The following is a 20,985-nucleotide window of genomic DNA, read 5'->3' as shown; positions in this document are numbered from 1 at the left end:
ACTGAGTGAACACTGGAATTCTTTCCCACCTTGCCTGCTATCTCCCTGAGGGGCTCCATTACCCACCTAACAACGGAGCTCCCAATGACTAGCATACCCCCTGTCTGTACTTGTCTTGACTGAGCAGGAAAATCGACCACAGGCCCAACAGGAGAGGCATCCCATGCTGGCTCAGAGTTATCAACACTGGGTAGCACCTCGTATCTGGTGCTAGGATGTAAGGAGATAGCTGCATGGCCTGCTCCCTCTTTCGTCTTCCACCCTGTGACACACAAACCCATCAATGTCTGCCACCCACTCTGGAGAGAGGACGGGCCAGTCAGATGATGCGTATCGGTAACCTCAGAAACGTTCAGGTCACCAGGGGATTCCAGTGGCACTAAAGCTGTTGCAGGTCTCGTCACTGGCACCCCGACATCACCACAACATCAAGCATTAGCTAGAAGCTTGTCGATGTTAGCCAATGCAGCTTCCAGCTGATTACAGACAGCAGCCAACTCTCTTTGTGTCCGCTCACAACAAGCACTGTACCTAGCCATACCATAATGTATATAAAAGATGTAAGGTCTCAAATGGCACTACTGAGTTTGAAAATATACCAAAAGAGACTAAAGTAACACTAAAAGTTGCTGTACAGATTTCTCACTGTACTCTGAGACCGCAAGCTATTAAACAGAAATAAATTTCTCTACTGAAGTTGATGTGTTTACAGATACCTGTAATTAGAAAATCTGTTTGCCAAAAAGTTACTGACGAGGTAATTATTCAAACTAGACTGCACTGATTTAAACTTAAGATTAATTTTCTAAGCACTAGTCTACACTGTAAAATACACATGTACAGTTCACTTCTTTGTAGAAGCAGGCGGGGGAGGGAGGAATAAATTAGTTTACTGTTTATCAGACAAGTGCTGCTGCTGCTGCTGCTGTTCTGCTGTGCATCATGTGGCTCAGCGGCTGCTGCTACACATCATGGGTTGTGATTAATAATCAAATAAGGATATATAAGGAATTTACAGTTATTTTCATGATGATACATGATACATCACATAGGAATTTCAGTAAATAATGATGCTCAAACAACCTGCACTGCGAAAGCAATACCACAGGAATATATCTCTGTCAGCTGCGTGATGTTTACTTGACAGATAAGGAATTTCATCGTACGACTTCAAAACCACGTGACATCACAGAAGTGCAGAGAATTACAAGTTAGGTAAGATCCTATTAAAATATGTGTGTAGGTCCGTAACCAGTTTCCACACCAGTTTCAAAATGTGCTTTGATACTTTGGTAGACATTGTATTGATGTCTGATACATCTATTTTTAGCAACTTGAATTAGATAGGTTTTCCCACAAACAATGTACTGGAAAACATGTAAATGCGGTGTGATTTCATTCATGCATTGTGCATGATGTGAGAAATATTTATGTTTTGCTTATGATAAGTTTCACCCAACCGATTAAGAGGATGCTCATGAATAGGCAATGAGTTAGGATTATGAAGTAACAAACCTAAGGTGTATTTTTGTGCTATTTATCATGAAGAAAATAATTGTCGATACATTAAATATATAATTATTTGATTTCTAATAACACCTCCTGATATTTTACAAAGAAAAAAGAGGCAAAGAAAAGTATTGCAATTATCAGATGCAATGAAAAAAAAAACAATAAAAGAAATGCTACAACCACAATTGAAAATGGATCAGTGGTTTGGCAGTCAAATGTCTTGGCCGCTTAACTCAGTGGTTTGGCAGTCAAATGTCTTGGCCGCTTAACTGAAGACCTCAGTCTGCTACATACAATGTATGATGGGTACCTAAGCTACAGCATGAAAACACAAAAATGTTAGTAACTCAAACGTTATTAACATCAGACCCATTATCATATTAATAAAAAATGTTTGTTTTTAAATGATCTTTGGATGTATGGCATTGAAAATATGATTTGCTGTCATTAACATTGACCTCAAATTTTTCAAAAACTAGGGAGTGTCTGGCAAAATCCGAAACATGTCTCTCCATTTTCAATATAAAATGTCCTTGCAAAAACTAATCAACTAATCAAAATCGGTAGCCCATGTGTCAGACTCTCCTCCTGCAAGATGGATATTTTACTAAGAACCATTACTATTTGATTCACAGACTGACAGTTGATATTATTGTTATAAAAGTAATTTAGTTCAATAAATTTTGTGAGCTGAAGTGAGAGTCACATTTGTAATGAGACTAATGCAACTTTGGTCCACCAAGTGCAATAATGGACACCAGATTTTTGAGCTTTCACAGCAACAGCTCAAACAACAACAACATCATCTAAAGCTGAAACAGAAACAACAGCAGCAATGGCTAAATCAACAAAAAGGCTAAAACTACAACAGAATAAACAGCAGCAGCTTCAGTCATTTAACAAGGATCAACGGGACTGGGAAGTACATGAATAACCCCTTGTGCAGCATTTCCAGGCAAGTTAGATTAAATGTCCAAACAACTAATAGGCCTTTTTGCTGTCTACAAATCCTCAATTATATTCCTTAGTTCAAAAGTTATCCCTCTGTTCAGTCCATCAGTGTTACCATTGTCTGACGTATGTCTTTACTGTCTCATCATTTTCCCAAGAAAATTCACATGGTAGCAACATCACAAGTAGCCCAGAGCCGACATGATACAGTACAGCGAGTTTTCGTCACAAACTCCAAAATGGTAAACAAGTTTCATTCAGAAGTGGCCACCCGGTTTTGTTCTCTGAAATCCCTGCATCTTTTGCGGTGGTACACTTTGTTTCCAAATTGCTTAGATGCCAAATGGCAATGTCCACATTACAAGGATGATGATGTGATTGTTCACATCGAAGTTACATAGTGGTGGTATCCCACAGCACAATGAACACCAGCCAGTGGCCCCAGCGTACGCAAATTAATAAAATTTCTAATAATCATCATCAGATGCTGACACTACTTAAAATTTTGTTACATGCAACCATAAAAAACACTCCAGTAACTGTTCTTTTTGTTATTGGTGTCTTTATCTCAGTGATAAACCTGTGTGGGCACTCCCTTGCTGAGTGTAGTGCAATCAAAATTCAAAATTGTTAGCAGACAGCCACTATGACATGTCACTTCTAGGACTTGTGTGACTAACAGTCACTTAAAACCAGGTGTCTCGAATAGAGTCATTTGTGACAAATCTGTCAGTCAACAATACATTCAACCTTGATGCATATTCCATCTTCACATCTTCATCATCATGCAGTGCATACCATTAGCTCGTTGGTACCTTGAGTAACAAGCTTCTTATGCAATTTGTAGCACTGTTTAAACTTGGGTTTGGGGAACGCAATGGATTGTCATATGACCACACAGTTTTAAATCTGACAGCAGATGCAAGATTCTGCAAAGCTTGTTTGATAATGTAAATACTGGGCCTGATACAGGGGCACAATAAATTTTGTCTTCATTTCCAACAGACTGTGAGCAACACCATTAGTGTTGGATAGAAAACCAATCCAAAGCGGGCTATTCCTAAAGGTTTCACATCCAGAATGGTATTAAACACATTATTACACTGTTCTTACATCCAGTCTCAAATCGACTGGTAGAATAGTTCATTCGCACCTTTAAAGAGCAAGTACTGAATGATATTGGATCTGCAAAATTGACTTCAGTGCTGAGCACTTTCCTAGCTTCCAGGTGCATGGCTGTCAATGGTTGAAGTCGAGTGGAAATTCTTCATGGGCGCATTCACAAGAAGCTTCTGGATCTCTTGTGTCTGCCCCAAAACATGAAGCAGATGTAGCCTTTTCTTGTGGGTGCCTATGTGTGTGAGCACATTTGGGGTAAGTACAGGGTAGATCCAGAAGTCTCTGTCATAACGATAGGTGTACCCCGTGGGATACTGCATTAATGCCACAACCAACTCTAGAATGATCTTAGAACAATTTCTGTTTGTGGCCCTGATGAATACTTGGTTCAGGGACAGACAATTTACGTTGTTGTTATGGAAATTATTTATGTTCAATAAATGCTGTGCTCTGAAGTGAGGGTTACAAGAATGGTCATGTTTGCAACCAGGAGAATCAGATATTGGATGAGACAAATGGTCTTGCCTTTTGAGGATTTTCAAAATGTCTCCACATATGGTGAGCAGCAATCCATCATGAAGTAGCACTGCCTGGTGGCTGTTTTCACAACTTGAGGCTTGTAATGGCTGTAGATAGGATAGCGGCTGCAGAGAGATCTTCTCTTTCATGACATGCGGTAGGGCCTCCTCTAACAGTTGTGGTGAAACATTTGGCTCCTTGAATCATTCAGGCATGCTGTCGGGTACACAGATGATATGACAGGTTTCCATTGCACCATCATGTGTAGCAGAATAAAACTGTATACTATTCAGTATTCTCTTAAGAAGTGGAAGAGCCTCAAGTATTTTGCTCAGTTGTCCAATGGTGTGGTTACTCACTGCAAATTATGAAAGAATTGGCTAAAGTTGTTACATTCTACCAACTGTAGTTTAGAGTTTGTTTCCCATTGGGAGAACAGGCAAGTTGACGTCTGCATGGTTTCATGGTGGCTTTAGTGTGCATGTGTACTCTTAGTCAATATGGTATCACATCCTCAGAAATTGATTTTGGCTCACTTCTGAGTGCTTCTACGATGATGGTGGTTCATAGTTAGAAACATTTGTGTTTTCTTTTCATATGCAAACTGCTTGGCAGATCAGATATTTATAGCTGTCAGTTTTGCAGTGGCGTGGTGTGTAGTGTGTGTGTGTGTGTGTGTGTGTGTGTGTGTTTTCCCAGTTGGTTTAGGCACCTCGTCTAGAGAAATTTGATTTTGAGAGTGTTTCTGCAGTGACATGTGGTTGGTAATTTTGGAGATTTATGTGCAAAACATCTGGAAGATTAGGGATCAATAATCTGTCTGATGCTTTGCGCTATCAACAGTGTTTTGAGATTGTTGAGTTGCGGAACTGATTGAATTCTTGTACTGATTTCCTATATCAATGCTTGTACCATTCACATTGTAAGTTCGGTGATATGGAATGAAACCCATGTGTTATTTGGGAGGAAATGGTCAATTAGTGCCACTTGTGGTACTATGAAGTGTTAAGCAACTGTAACTGAATGTGACTGGCAAAACTAAAATCAGTTGAGCCACTTCTGTTAGAACTGTCACTCGGTCACATGTGTCCCTGTTTGGATTGGCTGAGGACAGTTGGTTCATGAAAGATGTATCTGAGTGAGCATTGGGTTTCAGCTGGCTATGTTTTATGAATCTGTCTTGATCTTGTTGGCTGTGAGTATTGAATGAACATGTGCACATCTAGTTATGCTGTTGCCTTGTGATGGTCAGTGTCTGCCTCGAGTATTCTCATTGTGTATCTCGCCATTATTCTCGCCATTATTCAAAAACAAATCTGCCTATCAATTTTGACTTGTGGCATTAAGTTGCTCACTGTCTGTCTCGAGTATTCTCACTGCCTGTTTTGTTTCTTAATCTTGTGGCTGTGTTTAGTAAACATACATCTGTGTTTGTATTTTAAGTGGTTGCCTTTGTGATGATCAGAACATACTGCCCTCATGTGTTTGGGAATTATGAACAATTGTTAAGAATAATGTATGTGCTTTGTCACAGTTCACCTGCTTGATCAGAGGGTAGCCTGAGCTTTATACTGCAAAAGCCTGTACCTAGACTGGATCTGCTTATACCAAATGATAAGCGGATATTAGTGTGTTTATTACTAGCAAGGCTATTGCCACACAATTTTATGGCACTGTTAGTATCCACTAGGCCAAAGCCTGTGGCTTTATAAAGGTATATTGAGGTTATATCTAAGCTATGTCCATAGTCTGGGAGATGACTCCTAGGTATTAACAGCTCAATAGTGTTCTTCTATTGCCTAGTTGCTGTAATCCAACCAATAGCAGACTGTGCTTGAGCAGGTAGCACAAGAAACATTATGTGATGCACATGCCTCTCTGAAACATACCAGTGACTCTGATTTGTAACCAGTGCTATAGTTTGTCTAAATAGAAGTTTGGTTTATAGTTTATTTTGTTTTTGTGGATTTTAGTGTTTAGTTTCTTCCGTTTCATATCAAACAATGAAAAGGGCAATAAATAGTGCCAGCCCGACACATGAAATGAAACAGAGGAAGAAAAGAATGCTACACATGCAGACCCACGAATCTGTGTGTTTGATGAAGAATTATTTTTCAGAAAGAAACAGGGATAGGTGAATCCTTATTTCCTGTTGCTCATGTCATTAAGAGGGCAGCAACAGCTTTGAAATTAAGCAACCATACTGCTGAAACAATAGGGAAATATAACAGTACAATACAAACTGTGATGGGAGTGGCATAACAATGCTGCAGTCGCAGGAAAAAAGCATCTGAGGAAAAAAAAAGTGATAGTGTTAGACGATTTCTAGAAAGATGCTGTTTGCTGTTGTATATATTTCTATTACACGAGAAAGGAACATACCACACTAACTAAACTGTTTGTGTTTTATTGGAAAGACAATTTTTTTTAAAAAGGAAGCAAATTATCATTGCTTACAGCTCTCAAAGACAGATGTTTCAGCAATTCAGTGTCTAACAGATGTAAAATCTTAATGGAATGGGCACATGTTGTTGCATGGTATAGCAAATTTCTGTGTAGGATCATTAGTGTGAGATTGGAAAGTACAGTGTGGTTAGATGAAACTTGGATTACTATCAGCCATCCATTACATAGAGGTTGGAATGATGGAATGCCCAAGTGGACAACAGTAGTGCATATGTTATTTTTGTTTTATGTGCAGGCACATAGGACAGTTTTGTGTTAAGTTGGCTGTTAATTTTTTGTTCGAGAAAGGAAGTTTATTATCATGAAGAGATGAACTGTGTAGTTTTTTAAGAGTAGTTAAAGACACTGCTTATGAGAAATCAGACTAGATCATCTGTGAATGTCATGGATAATGCTCCATATTATTCCACTGTTCATGATAAGACACGAACTTCAGCAATAAAGGAAGACAAACTTATTCAGTGGCTGAAAATTGGATCTTAAAGCAAATTTGAAGAACAGTGAATTACTCAATATTGTGGCACTTCAGTGCCATAGAACTGACCATATCAAAAGAGAAACTACTTCTGGAAGTTGTTGGGCAAGTGAGAAGCAGGACCTGGATGAAAATTGTGAACAGCATTGCAAGTGTCATCAGAAAGGCACCCAAAAATGCAGGTGTTGTGGAGGAATCCATTGAAAAGCTATTTATACATCTGGAAAGAAGCACTGATAGCTCGAGTAGTCACAAGAAGACCATTCTAAAGCAGATTCTGACAGCAATCAAAGTGGCATTTTTCCCTTTAGTATATGTATTGCAAATATATAAATAACTGTAAGTAAAATCAGGCATACAAATGTTACCTGCTTGTTGTTGAGTCCCCCCCCCCCCCCTTTCGCCCCCTTCCCCCCCTAGAGAATGCTAGTAGCAGCACCAATGGGGCATGAGTTGCCATAAGCCATGTCCAGCAACACTTCCATCTGCCCACCTGAATTGTCAACACCAATCATTCATCTGATCGATTATAATACTGACTTTGGATATAAGGATTATTGACAGACAACTCTCAGTGATATCTTTCAATAAATGACTACAGCCTTAGGTGTAAGTTACTTCACTGCAGGGTGCATACATGGACAAGGAAACCAACTGCATGACTTTTCCCGGATTCCCCAGTTAAAACTACACATTTTCCCAGATGAAAATAAACTTTCTCTGTGTTCAGTAACAGTAAACTTTCCTTCAAAATGGTAAAACTTATCAATCCTTTGAATGGTAAAAGTTTTATAGACCGGCACTTTACAAAACAAAACTCAGCTCACCTCACGTTATCTCACGAAAAAATGACAGCATAGGAAATGCCACCAGAAAATGACAGCAGATGTCAAGAGCATAGGACATGTCATGCTGTCAGCCAATAGCAAACTCACTATTAAGCAGCACGAACACACAAATACGAAAAGTTCATGCTTTAAATTTATATACATAGGGTATAGCTACAAGAAAAGCTAAGCTTTCATGTACAATATTGATCTTTTTTGCTTGTGTTTCCCTTTAAGACATATCCAACACAAATTTTCAATGATGATTTAAATGTCTGGTCTTCAGGGCCCAAAATTTTTCTAAGGGGCTGGTTCTCAAAGTGTTAAGTTTTGAATGAGAGACAAATGCTTTGTGATTTTAAAAAATCATCACACATCCTCCCATGTAACAACACTGACATTGCACAAAAGGAAATTTACTTTGATAGTAATACTTCTCAAATCACCATTTGCAATATTTTCCCATAACCTGTTAGAAACAGGTTTGTTTGAGCAGTTGCCAGAGAGCGACAGAATACAGGAGTTACTGTGCATGCACAGCTGCAATGATGAAGGAAGTTCACACTTGGTGTTTGCTCTGCTCGTACACCTTTTGTCCCATTTCTGTTTTGAAATTCATGTGTAGTGGGGCATCACCTGACCATGTGCAGCAGTCCAGCATTTTGTTCGGAAGGTGTGAAGAATCATATTATTATTTTCTTTCTTCCTCTCATTCTTTTCATTTTATACATATAAGACACAAAACAAGGAGAGAGATGCTCTTCAATTTTTTAATTCCTTTAGATTCAGCTGTTTGTCTCTATATGCGATAGCGGATGGATGTATTTCAATTGTACAGTAAAAAAGTATCATCAAGATAGTAAAGGTTATTCACACAGTCATTTTCTGTTCATTATTCCGTGACACGCTAAGAATCCTGCATCAAAATGACCACGTGAGCAGAGGAGGGGCGATCTGGAACCAGTATTGTCATACCAATCTCCACACACAAAAGTGGTAACAAAAGAGGATGTACATAAATTTACGAAAGTTAAATGCTGAAGATACATATTCAAAATTGAAGGTCTGTTTATATTAGTGCCATTAAAGTTCAGCCAGAATATGAGTACTTCCAATTTTGTTTTTTCAATTATTCTTTCAAAATTTTCCTTTTAATTATTTAAGCAGTAAATTTTTATTCAGGTTTCCAATCCATTTTATCATTACAAGAAACTAACGAGGCCTTTGTTGCATTAGTTACAAGTCCATGAGATTGGAACTATTAGCAACTTGAAGGAGCAAATTAAAAATTAAATAATGCCTACAATCAAGACACGCCAGGAATGCAGATTTCAGCAGTTAAGGTAGGGAGCTGCTACGCTGTATGCTTACATGGCCGGACTTGGTGCCATCTCTCTCACAGTAAATAATCTCTTTTCCTTCTCATTAATATCCTTCACAGAAAGTGCATTTCTCTAAAAAAGACAAAAATCAACAATACGGTGCAAAATAATTCTTGCAAATTCTGTACGATCAGAGAAAACTCAGGTTCATTAATGAAAACACACATAAAACTGATCTAATTGAAAGATACGGATACAAACAAAAATCCATTTTTGGTTGTTTTTTTTTTTTTCTTTTCATAATTTTGTTAAAAACTTTTCAACAATGGAGTCAAAGGAAATGGCCACTGTTGAAAATTCATTACAAAATTCAATATGCCAAGCTGGCATAAATCCGAGCTTGCCAACAGTTGAAAGTAATGTGCCAATTCGTGAACTGGCCAATGGCTACCAAAACAACCAGCTTGGCATTCCATTATTAAAAAAATGATGACACTGGTGATATAACTTATCAAGATGTCACTTTTATGATACTCAATGGGCAATTTCTAGTTCTCACCAGGAAACATTTTACCAAATAGTGAAACTGAAGCATGTGACAGCGAAACTTCCTCTGACTATTTGCTCAGTATGTCGTGAATGCAAGAGCAGGAAACAGTTACTAGTACCAACCACAATTTCACACAACTCGTGCAACTAATAACACAACAGCTTACAATACAACAGGAATTTCAAGAAAGTGTAACACAACAGCTTAAGAGTGTAACATAGCAGTTCACAAAATATCAGGAAAATATAGGGCAACAGCTTACACAGTAAAATCAGGCATTTAACGATTTCAAGAATAGTATTAGTCAACAGTTCAGTGAGGTGAGCAAAAATATACACACTGACTTATCTGACAAACTATCTGGGAAGTTAACTATCCAGGAAGATAAACAACTAAAACAAGAAATAATTACCGACTTGTCCCACAACATAAATATTTTAACAGAAAAGGTAACCTCAGTAGATTGTAAACAGGAACAACTTGCAAGTGAGTGGCAAAACCTCAGTGAAGCATACTCCCAAATTCAGGATATGCAATCCCATGTGAATGCGTCGGTAAAAAATGTGACAAATGCAGTCAGCAACCTGCAAGACAAATGCAACAACCTACCTACAGGAATACACAAGTTGAGTCTAAGAGCAGATCAGTTAAGTTTAGAGTCAGAATTTGCCAAAAAACAGAGAGATAAGTCATGTGCAGATGTAAAGGAAATAACTAAAAAATCTGAAGCCGGGATGCTGGATAAGGGCAGGACCCTTGCTGAAAAGGTACTGTCAGAATGCAAAATTTATGTAGATACTGTAGAAGAAGCTTTTAGAGAAAGAAAGTCAACTTCTGGATAAAATGGACTTGGGTTTAAAGAAAGCAGAGGAAAGGTTGCGAGGTAGTGTTATTAAACCTCCAAAACAACATATGACAGAAAACAAACCTATGCTTTTAGAGAAGTTAGATACGTTCACTGGTTACCCACAATACGGGGTTGGCCCACTGAAGGAAAATACCGAAAGTTGAACAATGCAATAACACTTGCCAGCAGTTGCACCTGTCGAGCAAGTGCAGTTGCCATGCAGTACACCACAAGCAAACATAAACATGCCTACCACTGACAGCAAGACATGCTTGTCAAAATTACTTGCACATGAGGGATTACCTAGGCATCAACAATTTCTGATATTTACTTCTAAAGGAAAAAGAACACACCCTGTGTTCACAGAATGAGATTTTCACTCTGCAGCGGAGTGTGCGTTGATATGAAACTTCCTGGTAGATTAAAACTGTGTGCCCGACCGAGACTCGAACTCGGGACCTTTGCCTTTCGCGGGCAAGTGCTCTACCAACTGAGCTACCGAAGCACGACTCACGTCCGGTACTCACAGCTTTACTTCTGCCAGTATCCGTCTCCTACCTTCCAAACTTTACAGAAGCTCTTCTGCGAAACTTGCAGAACTAGCACTCCTGAAAGAAAGGATACTGCGGAGACATGGCTTAGCCACAGCCTGGGGGATGTTTCCAGAATGAGATTTTCACTCTGCAGTGGAGTGTGCGCTGATATGAAACTTTCACACCCTGTGTTCTTTATCACAGCATTTCAAAATGTTTTATCTTGTAACTGGACCGAAGCCCAGAAAATTAGATTTGCTGTTGGATACACACAGGGTGATGTTCAGCTATGGACTATGGGCATGGTGGAATGTTGCCACTAATACAAACAGTTTGAGAGATCATTTCAAGAACAAGTATTGGTCTGAGGCCGTACAAGAGAGGCTCAGACATGAAGTATCCAACCCAGCTCCATTCAATAGAAAGTACAGAAGCTTAAGGGGCTCTTTTGAAAAATATTTGAATAAAATCAGATACTGGACAAAGCCGGCATCTTAAGTAGATGTGCTGAAAATTTTAAAGAGCTGTCATCCTGCCCATATTAAGGAAACACGTCACCGAATACTTTCTATCTGTACTGGACTCTACAGATTTAATATATGAAGAGAGACCAGTACAACTGAAACCTGTTAATATGCTGATAGCAACACAGAGATTTATGGACCAACAAGTAAACAATGGATTCATAGAACAACACAGATGGCAACCTTACCCCACACAGACGTATGGTAATGGTAATGGTAATCACAATGGAAATGGAGAAAGACGTAAATACAAAGGTGGATATAAAAGAAATGGGCAAAAATTAGCAAACACAATTACAATGGATGAGTAGCATTTGGCCAGGCTGTACAATATGTACAGACACATGCTAACGGCAAAAATCAGTCGATCGCTTGGCAAACACAAAACAATAACCGACAACTGAACAACACACAGACAGTGGAATTCGGCCACCAAAGTAACACACATATGCTGAATAAAACGCAGAGACAAAGAGAATTCCAGTTGAGAGCCTCTAAGGACACTAATTGGTGTAACCAAATGCCAGGGGTCAACATATTGGAAGTTGGTCCTCGACACACGTGACGTTAGTAAGATTATTGTACCAGTCCGAACATGTCCAAACAATTTAGAGGAACAGCTTATGAAATGCCATAATGCTTAATTCCTTGCTATAATCTAACTCCGGTTTTCATATTGGCAAATAAAACTACATGAAGAAAGTTGGAAGTATACCACCTTTGTATGTGGGGGCAGGAGCTTCGAATTTCAAATATTACCGTTAGGATTGAACGAAGTGCAGGTGTATTTATTTCTGCATTTGACAGCGCACTATGGCCTGAACTTTTGAGTAAGGTAACAGTATATGTGGATGACCTTTTAGTCGCTACACCCACTTGGGTAGAACATTTAAGATTAATTGAACAAGTATTGAGCCGTTTTTCCGAATATGGAGTAACAGCAAATTTCAAGAAATCTAATTTTGAACGACAAAAGGTAAAATTTTTAGGACACATAATCTCTTCGCAAGGCATAATGCCAGATCCTAAAAAACTTGATGCTCTTAGGAATTGCCCTATTCTGCAAAACAAGAAACAATTAAGGCCTACTTAGGCCTAGTGTCATTTTTCAGGAAAATCATCCCTAACCAACTTATGAACAGTGATGGTCTACTCAATCTTCTCAAGAAAAGCAGACCTTGGGTATGGCACAAGCAATGTCAAACCGATGTTGAAAACATCAAGCGAGCCCTATTAAATGCTAATATTTAATCTCAACCAGACATGAGGAAAGATTTTTGTTTCTGCATCAACGCATCTTCTCACAGTCTGGGTGCATGCCTTTTCCAAATGGTAGAAGAAGAAGAAGGAAATCTCATTCGACTTTAAAATAGTATACATACAAGGAAATCAAAACATAATAGCTGATGCTCTTTCTCAACTACCACAAGGCTTAGAGGAATTCAACAACCTTTTAGAGCAGGAAGGTGAAATAAGAGCTACGTTGATGGCGGACAAAACACTCCGACCATACTATGTTCACATGTGCAAACATGGAACAATTACAGCAGAAGACACATGCTCAAGTAAGGTAAGAGCACAACTTGCACATAATGGCGATGAAAAGTCAAAAAGGTTTTTCACTATACACAAAGGTTCTTGTTCCATAGGAAACCTCCTGAACACGAGAAATGGTGTGTGTGTGTTTGCCAGACAAATGTGTGAATGAGTTTACCTTATAAACACACAATACTTGGCGCCATTATGGCACTGCAAAATGCACTCATAAAATAGCTAAATATTGTTATTTCCCTAACCTTAGATGAAAGGTGAAGAGTACTACAGGTGGTAAGAAAGTGTATTGTTTGCCAGAAAGCAAAACATTCTAACATCTCCAAACAGACAGAAATACATCCCATTGTGGCTAAGAAGCCTCTTGAAAAGGTATTGTTAGATGTGGCTGGACCCTATTCCAGAGGTAAAGGGGAAGTAAAATATATAGTAGGCCTGTATGATATTTTCACTAAATACATAAAACTGTATGCTGTACAAAAAGTTACAGGCAGTTCCATTATAAGAGTAATTAAAGAGGAATATTTGGCAAGATTAGGAAAACCAGAAATTATCAGATAATGCCTCATATTTTATGGGACATAAATGGAAGGAGTTTGTAGATCTCAAGCAAATCAAACACATTTTAGTATCCAAATTTCATCCCAAAGACCCCCCCCCCCCCCCCCCCCTTATAGAAAGTGTGTTTAAGGAATTCAACAGGTTTGTGAGGACCTACAGACCTCGTAAACATACCAAGTGGTTTGAATATGTCATTCCTTTCTTACAAGTTGTTAACAACATTCTCCATACATCAGCTGGATTTACAACAAATGAGCTATTGTTCAATTGCAATCAGATAGACGAACGGGAAAAACCTTTACCCAAGATCACTGGATGATAAAGTACAACAAGCAGTAATCAACCCTGAAATATGGGCTAAATATAGGAAAGAATTGATGACAGAAAGTTGAAACATACAAAACAGTTTTACACAGGACAAAGGTGTTACATAGAACACATCCCAAATCCCCAAAAATTCGAAAACTGAACCATAAGTGGCAATTACTATACACAGGACCATACATAATTACCAAAATCCCCTACCCGGGAACATGCAGATTGGCACATGTGAACACTGGTAAAGACAAGGGCCTTTACCCACACAAAGACTTGAGAACGTTTACATAAAACTCTGCTAAAGCTTTTCCAAGTCGTTTTCGGGAATGTCAGTTTACTTGGAGTACAATTACTACATTATCTGACACCTGATGCTTTATTATGACATAACGTCAAAAGTGCAAGAAGATGAAAACATGCACTTTAAATTCAGTACACAGTTGAAACTTGCTAACAGTGTGGGATGAAACAATTCATTTCAAATAAATTGACTTCCTCTGCAGAAAAGATAAAAGTCAAATTTCTTTAGCAAACTGATGAAAATAACTTCATCAGCCTGCAAAGCGATTACTGCTTGTTTGCCAATAATGTGCAAATAAAATAAAATCAGGAAACTGAAACTAAGAACATATTTTAGTCTTTGTAACTATGTGAATGTATTTTAATTCATTTCATTGCTCCCAGCCACAGAAATCCATTTTGTTTTCATTTGACTTGAGAGCTGTAAATGAAGAGAGAACAGCATAATCACTAAACCTAAATGCACGTCATATGGAGACTACTCTCCTCTACAACTTTGACTCCTCTGCGCATGTTCAAATCTCGCAGCTTGGGCATGCAAGAACAATTTTTCTGGGTAGCATCTGCCTGTTTGGAGCTATTGCTTGTGCTCCTAACAGCCAAGCTTCAAGTAGCGAGAAGTAGGAGAATGCACTTCTCACATGTGACTGCAGCATAGGCCTGTTGGCAACTGCTTAAACGAATCTAATTTAAACAGTTGTGATGGCACTCTCATCAAAATCGGTTGGCTTCATCTCAAAACCTTTGACACATTTTGCTGTCAGCAGACTCTTGTATATGCACTGCGTTTTGTTGTTGTAAATGGTGCATTTTCTCTGCAACTTAAGTTTTATACTGGTGTTTTTTCTCATTTGCATTTTACTATAGCAGTATTATTCTGCAGCAGTGAGCTAAAAAGAAATTCTTTGTTTGAGTTTAAGTTCTTAACCATCAAAATTACAAAAATTCACTCAAAACTAGAGCAATGAAATAATCCCAGACTTCTAAAAAATTCCCGGTTTTTTTCCCAAGATGAAAAAATTTTTAGGTTTTTCCCAAGGTGTATATGCCAAGTACTGTTAACAAAGTTACTGATATGAAATGAGTGCTGTAGGCCGAGAATTAGCTTGGCTGTAGCTTAGTAAGCTGCTGCTGGTGCCTAATAATTCATTCCAACCATTACTACTGAGTACTCGGTAATATCTGAGTTATGTAGGTAAGTAACTCTGCTACAGGTATGGTTGTCATTGTTCATCAATATCAGTAGGTGGCTGTGTTTCTCTGACCAGTTGAAGTGCTTTTTCTGCCTTGACATTCACTATTCCTTGATATAGGAATTTTAATTTCTTGAAGCGTTCAATTCACTGTCATTGCTGATCAAGTCCTAAATTGTTCATTAATTACATGTTAGTAATTGGTGTGTTTTAAATATGAATGTTGACAGCCAGTCGTGCTGCTGGTTTGGGAGAGAAAGAATTTAAAACATTTAATAGATGATGTTAGCTATTAAGGTCTCTGTTTTTGAACAGGGACATCTGTGCCTTCCTTATGTCTTCCAGCCTCATCAGTTACAGGGTTCAAGCCATCGTTGTTACCAATGATACACTGATCGGGCTGGGGCAAATTCTGATGTCTGGCACAGGGTTTGCTCTTTAGACATCTGGTGTTCCAAAATTGCATCCGGTCGCAGGGACTGAAAATTATTTGCTCATCCAATCTTATACTGAAAGATTTAAATAAATAAGATTGCTGCACCTCCTCAACTGATTCTTGATCACAAAAAAACCTTCACTTCACTTCCCAATGATGTCATCCTGGTACAATGATATAAAATAAGGGTTAGGGGCACACTGATCCACCACAAAGCACTGAAATGGCAACAGGCCAAAAATGCTGTAGAAATAAGATGAGATGTAAAAAAATCTGTAAGTGTTCTTCTTCACCAATCACAAATAGTAACACGTATTTTCAAGAATTTTCTTACTCAGATTACTAAAGAAGCATTTAACCTACCTTTTCGGGCATCCTTACATCCCACCACCTGAAAAAAAAAAAAGACTTACAATGAAATATAACTTAAAAGTGTATCTGAAAATATTTAACACTTATCTTTTGCATAATTATGTGTCTTCACATCAATTTGTAATGATACACAAAATGTTTCCTCAAAATTTTGCTCATTACTGTTTCTCAATAAGCAGGTACAGGTTTAAAAAGAAAATTGATGCCACAATATCTGTAGCAGTATGGAAAATGTAATCCATTAGAAGAGATGTTAGGATGTAGCCTCATGAGCAACTGATGCAATGTGTGGAATAGTAGGTATGTTGTCAGACCTTGTATTGGCCATCAGCATGATGACTGAGTGCAGGATGGAGAAGTCAAGGAATATGAATGCATTTCATCATGGCAAGACACTATGAATATCTTGGTACCAGAGCAATCATTGGCGTGTTGCTGATGTCACAGATTATATAAAAGCAGATAGACAGGGCAAAATACAGCAAACTGCTAACCAATTCAGTGCAGCACAAAAGCAGCAGCATCAACAATAGTTAAATAGCCAGATAACTGAGAAGCATTTTCTCACTATTGGGGATTCAGGTGCCTGCACCCCATACATCAGTATAAATTAGCATGTGTACAGGAAAACCACCCTCACACACTCAAAGCATGAGAAGTATTCTCAAGGACAGATGAATCAAAGGCAGAGTATGCCAAAAGCCTCTTGAGGTGATGCATTGAGTTTGGAAACACCATTCAGGTAGCGGTGATGTTATTAGTAACAGATGTGCACAAGGGATGAAATGAGACCTTGAATGTCTCTGCCATCATTTCTCACATGCACATGATACAGGAACCTACAACTGTATGCATCTATTTTTTCACATACAACAACCTATACAATCTGCATGGCAATGCACCACCCCATTGATCCTAAACCGTTTGAGAACATCAGGACTTTTTTTGGGATGATTTCCCCCCCCCCCCCCCCCCCCCCCTCAGTTCTTCTGGCCACAATTTTATTGAACTTATCTGCAGATGCCATTGAGGGAGATACGTTTCATTGGTGATCAGCTCTGACCAGTATCTGACACCTGTGAACAGTGATGAAGCAGTCATAGGTCAGGATGCTTTCTCAACACTTTTGATGATTCATGAAATCAGTTTTGTGATTTCCAAAAAAGTATGCTACACACTATTAACTAGATGTCTAATTCAGTTGCTCATGAGTGTACGTGGATAACACACTCATCCAGCTACATCTTTTGTGTTCATGTACGTTAAGGTGGCTCTACAACCAATCATGGAGCCACATTTACAACATTATTATCTAGTACTGCTGTATGGTGCCACATTATGAATGCAGCTGAAAGAGGATGTATCTGTGCATTTTGAAGCAATCCTAGACTGACTCAAACTAAGACTTTTTTACTGTATCTTTAGAATTTGTTCAATTCTGGCTAATATGGAATATGTCATCTTATTTTAAATTTGTAGAGTCGCAAAAGCAATTCACTTCTTGATAGTGATAATAGCAAAATAAAATACTTTTTCCAAAATGAACTATCTTTCTTGTCTTATGTTGATTTCAATTCAGAAAAATGGATCTCCTTCAAGCAGTATTTGGGCATAAAATCTCTGAGCAATAATTAAAACAGAACAAATAAATATAGAAATTTTGCACCTTCAGAATATAATGAAAACAAGTCAACAGACAATATTATGTTTCACAGAAGATACAAGTGACTTGATCATTCAAAAGTTACTGAATACAACCAAAGCTCAGTTGCAAAGCAAGGTTCCACAGATTAAAATAACTATAAATTACTTATAAAAAAAGATCAGTAATTTACTATTGAAAACAGTCTTGATCACAATTCATTTATTATTTACGGTGACTGGTTTCAACCACTACTGTGGTCATCTTCAGACCAAAGAGTAAGAACCTCCTTCAGGTGGTAAAACACTACTACTAGTGTTTTACCACCTGAAGGAGGTTCTTACTCTTTGGTCTGAAGATGGCCACAGTAGAGGTCCAAACTGGTCACCATAAATAATATGTAAATTGTGATCAAGACTGTTTTTGATAGTAAATATTTGTAACACATTGATCACTATTCACTCACACAATGTATTCAAAAGTAATCAGTCATTTGTTTCTAAGAATTGACTGTGAAAGTTTATTGAATAAAAAATTCCTTGCATAATAGAACAGTTCTCTGCTTCATTGTAAATGCATGTGACACGCGCTGAGATTTAAGCTATTGTCTTAGCAAATTAATTAATCACTTGTAAGCAACCAATCTGATTTAACAAGTGATATATAGGACAGTGTGATGAATATTAATAAATCATAGAAAACTACACTCAGTAACAATCATTACATATGACAAATAAGGAAGTGTTATTGCAGAGAAAAGGAGCAAAATGTGAAAATCAGTGCAGATATACATTACAATCAAAGTAAAAGGACAGCAAGTCTGTTGATACTGCCACTGTAGAATGTCTGACTTTGCTGACAGAAACAGCACCTCAGCTTTACTGGCACTCCTTCAACATTATCAAAGTGAAGTCCTCAAATGTGTTCTTTAAGTTTAGGAAACATATGAAAACCAGGTGGGGCCAATTCAGGACTGTATGGAGGATGACCGATTACAGTGAACATATGACATTGGCTTGTACCACCAGATGTTGCAACTCTTGTGAGTGGCCTGGCATCACCATACTAAGGGAGAGGGTGCTCCATGTGTGGACAAACTTTTTGAATTTGAAACTCAATTACAGCACACTGTTTCTCACACATTGGTATAGTTATGCTACACACCATCATGTTACATGTAACAATTCGGAGCCCTCTAACAGAAGAGGCCTGCAAATATGTAGACATAAAGAATAAAGATGTAGAATGTTAGTGACATTTGTTTGATTTAAAAGGTTTTAAGAGTTATCACACAAATAATTTAGAGGCATTACTTTTCAGCATGCCCTCATAATAATGAAACATTTTATTTTCAACTACACAGACTCATAATGTAACTCTAATCTAGCTACTCTGAGCTTAGCCAGGCTTGCTCCAAGTTCCTCCAAGTGAGAGTCCCTGACATTTTCCTAATTTCCAGACAAGTTTTAGCATTTTTCTCTGATAAATTCTGAGATCTGAAGGATAAGTAAAGACATAAGTTTGTAGTGCTCTGAGAATTTCTGCATAAATTCTAGAACCACTTGGTCTTCCTCTGTCTTGAACACACAATATTTTAAATAGAAGTGTGAGAGAGACAAATCCGACCTACTGCGCCCTGCACGTTTGTGTGTGCAGATCTAAAAACAGTCACAAGCAGATTTTGGATGCGGCAGCTGAACGGCAGCCGACAAGTATCTGCTGTATGATCCATAGAGTTCCAGTGTATGTGTTGAGAAGAACAAGGAGTGTTTATGTATTATTCTGTGCCTTTTAGTGACTGTGATGATTGTTAAGGAAAAATGAAAAAATGAAATTTGACTCTTAAGTAATTCATGTGTTGGACTTGCTAGAAGCAAGACATGTTCATAAATTATGTGGTTGTTAAACCAACGCTATTATAAATGTATTTCGTTGAGTCTAATGCGAGACAAATCAGTTGACTTGCAAACTTTCGAATATTTATGTGAGAAATGGTGAATTTGTTCTTTGGGGAAGTTGAAATATACCAAGACTAAACTAAAAGTATTCTGCGAGTATGCACTAATTTCATGAGGGGACAGAGAGAGAGAGAGAGAGAGAGAGACTGACAAATCAAATTCCCTTAACCAGCTTTATTCTTCGGAGAAGTTTTGTGGAGATCGACGTGGCCGACTTATACTAAGAAGAGATACGACGAGAATAATTCACCCGGGAGGAGTAAAGAACTGTCACGCACATCGCGGCGACACCGACGCGAATACAATATCCGACCCTACGGGCACCAGTTGTGGTTCACCGGTGTTGACCTGCTTCCACAGCTGCCTATCGAAGCCGACATCAACACCAATGTCTGATGCCGCTGGCTTGCTGTTCAACGGTGCTGACTTGCCATCACATCCACTTAACTACGTTGTGAGAATCCTACACTGGGTGAGTGCAAAACAGAACTTTAGTACCTTAGCGAGAAGGGATACAAAGGGTAGAGTGACTTTTATTGGTGTATTTATTATACTTAGAGTTAATTTGTTAAATGATTACTAGATCTAAAACTAATACGAATATGAATAATACATAGAGAATTGGGGAAACTTCAGAAGCAGCCATGGCTATTAAAGTGAGTAAGGAAGTGCCAGACTGGTCTGAATTAGTACATTTAATCAAAGCCCAAAGTGCAGATTCAGTGGCTTTAAGAAAGGAACTAAATGCAGCTTTAAATTCTCAAAGTCTTAAGACAGATTCAGTGAATACTCAATTAAATAATAAATTGGATGTTCAGAATGAAACTTTAGAATTATTAAGTGCTAAGGTAGATTCACAAAGTAAAGACTTTAGTACTTTATGTGAAGGTATGGGAAATTTGAAGTCTGAATTCGATGCTTTAACTTCTAAAGTAGAATATCTCAAGACAGATTTGAAAGGTGAACTAACTAGTTCTTTAAGCAGTCACATAAATCAACTATTCACTGA

The 20,985-nt window shown here is 38.2% G+C and overlaps 1 protein-coding gene across 2 annotated transcripts in view; it reads right to left on the bottom strand.

Moving 5' to 3' along the window:
• The window catches only part of LOC126354548 (nardilysin-like), a 342,605-nt gene that overhangs the window by 21,012 nt on the left and 300,608 nt on the right, over positions 1–20,985 (bottom strand). For both annotated transcript variants that reach the window (XM_050004292.1, XM_050004300.1), the window contains exon 20: positions 16,368–16,395. In XM_050004292.1, coding sequence (XP_049860249.1) covers positions 16,368–16,395 — 28 coding nt within the window. The remainder of the gene's footprint in view (positions 1–16,367; positions 16,396–20,985) is intronic.

This window comes from Schistocerca gregaria, chromosome 1 (assembly GCF_023897955.1).
Source record: "Schistocerca gregaria isolate iqSchGreg1 chromosome 1, iqSchGreg1.2, whole genome shotgun sequence".
In the NCBI taxonomy this organism is placed as follows: domain Eukaryota; kingdom Metazoa; phylum Arthropoda; class Insecta; order Orthoptera; family Acrididae; genus Schistocerca; species Schistocerca gregaria.
The sequence above is the reverse complement of the archived record's forward strand: the minus strand, read 5'-3'. Positions and strand labels throughout refer to the sequence as shown.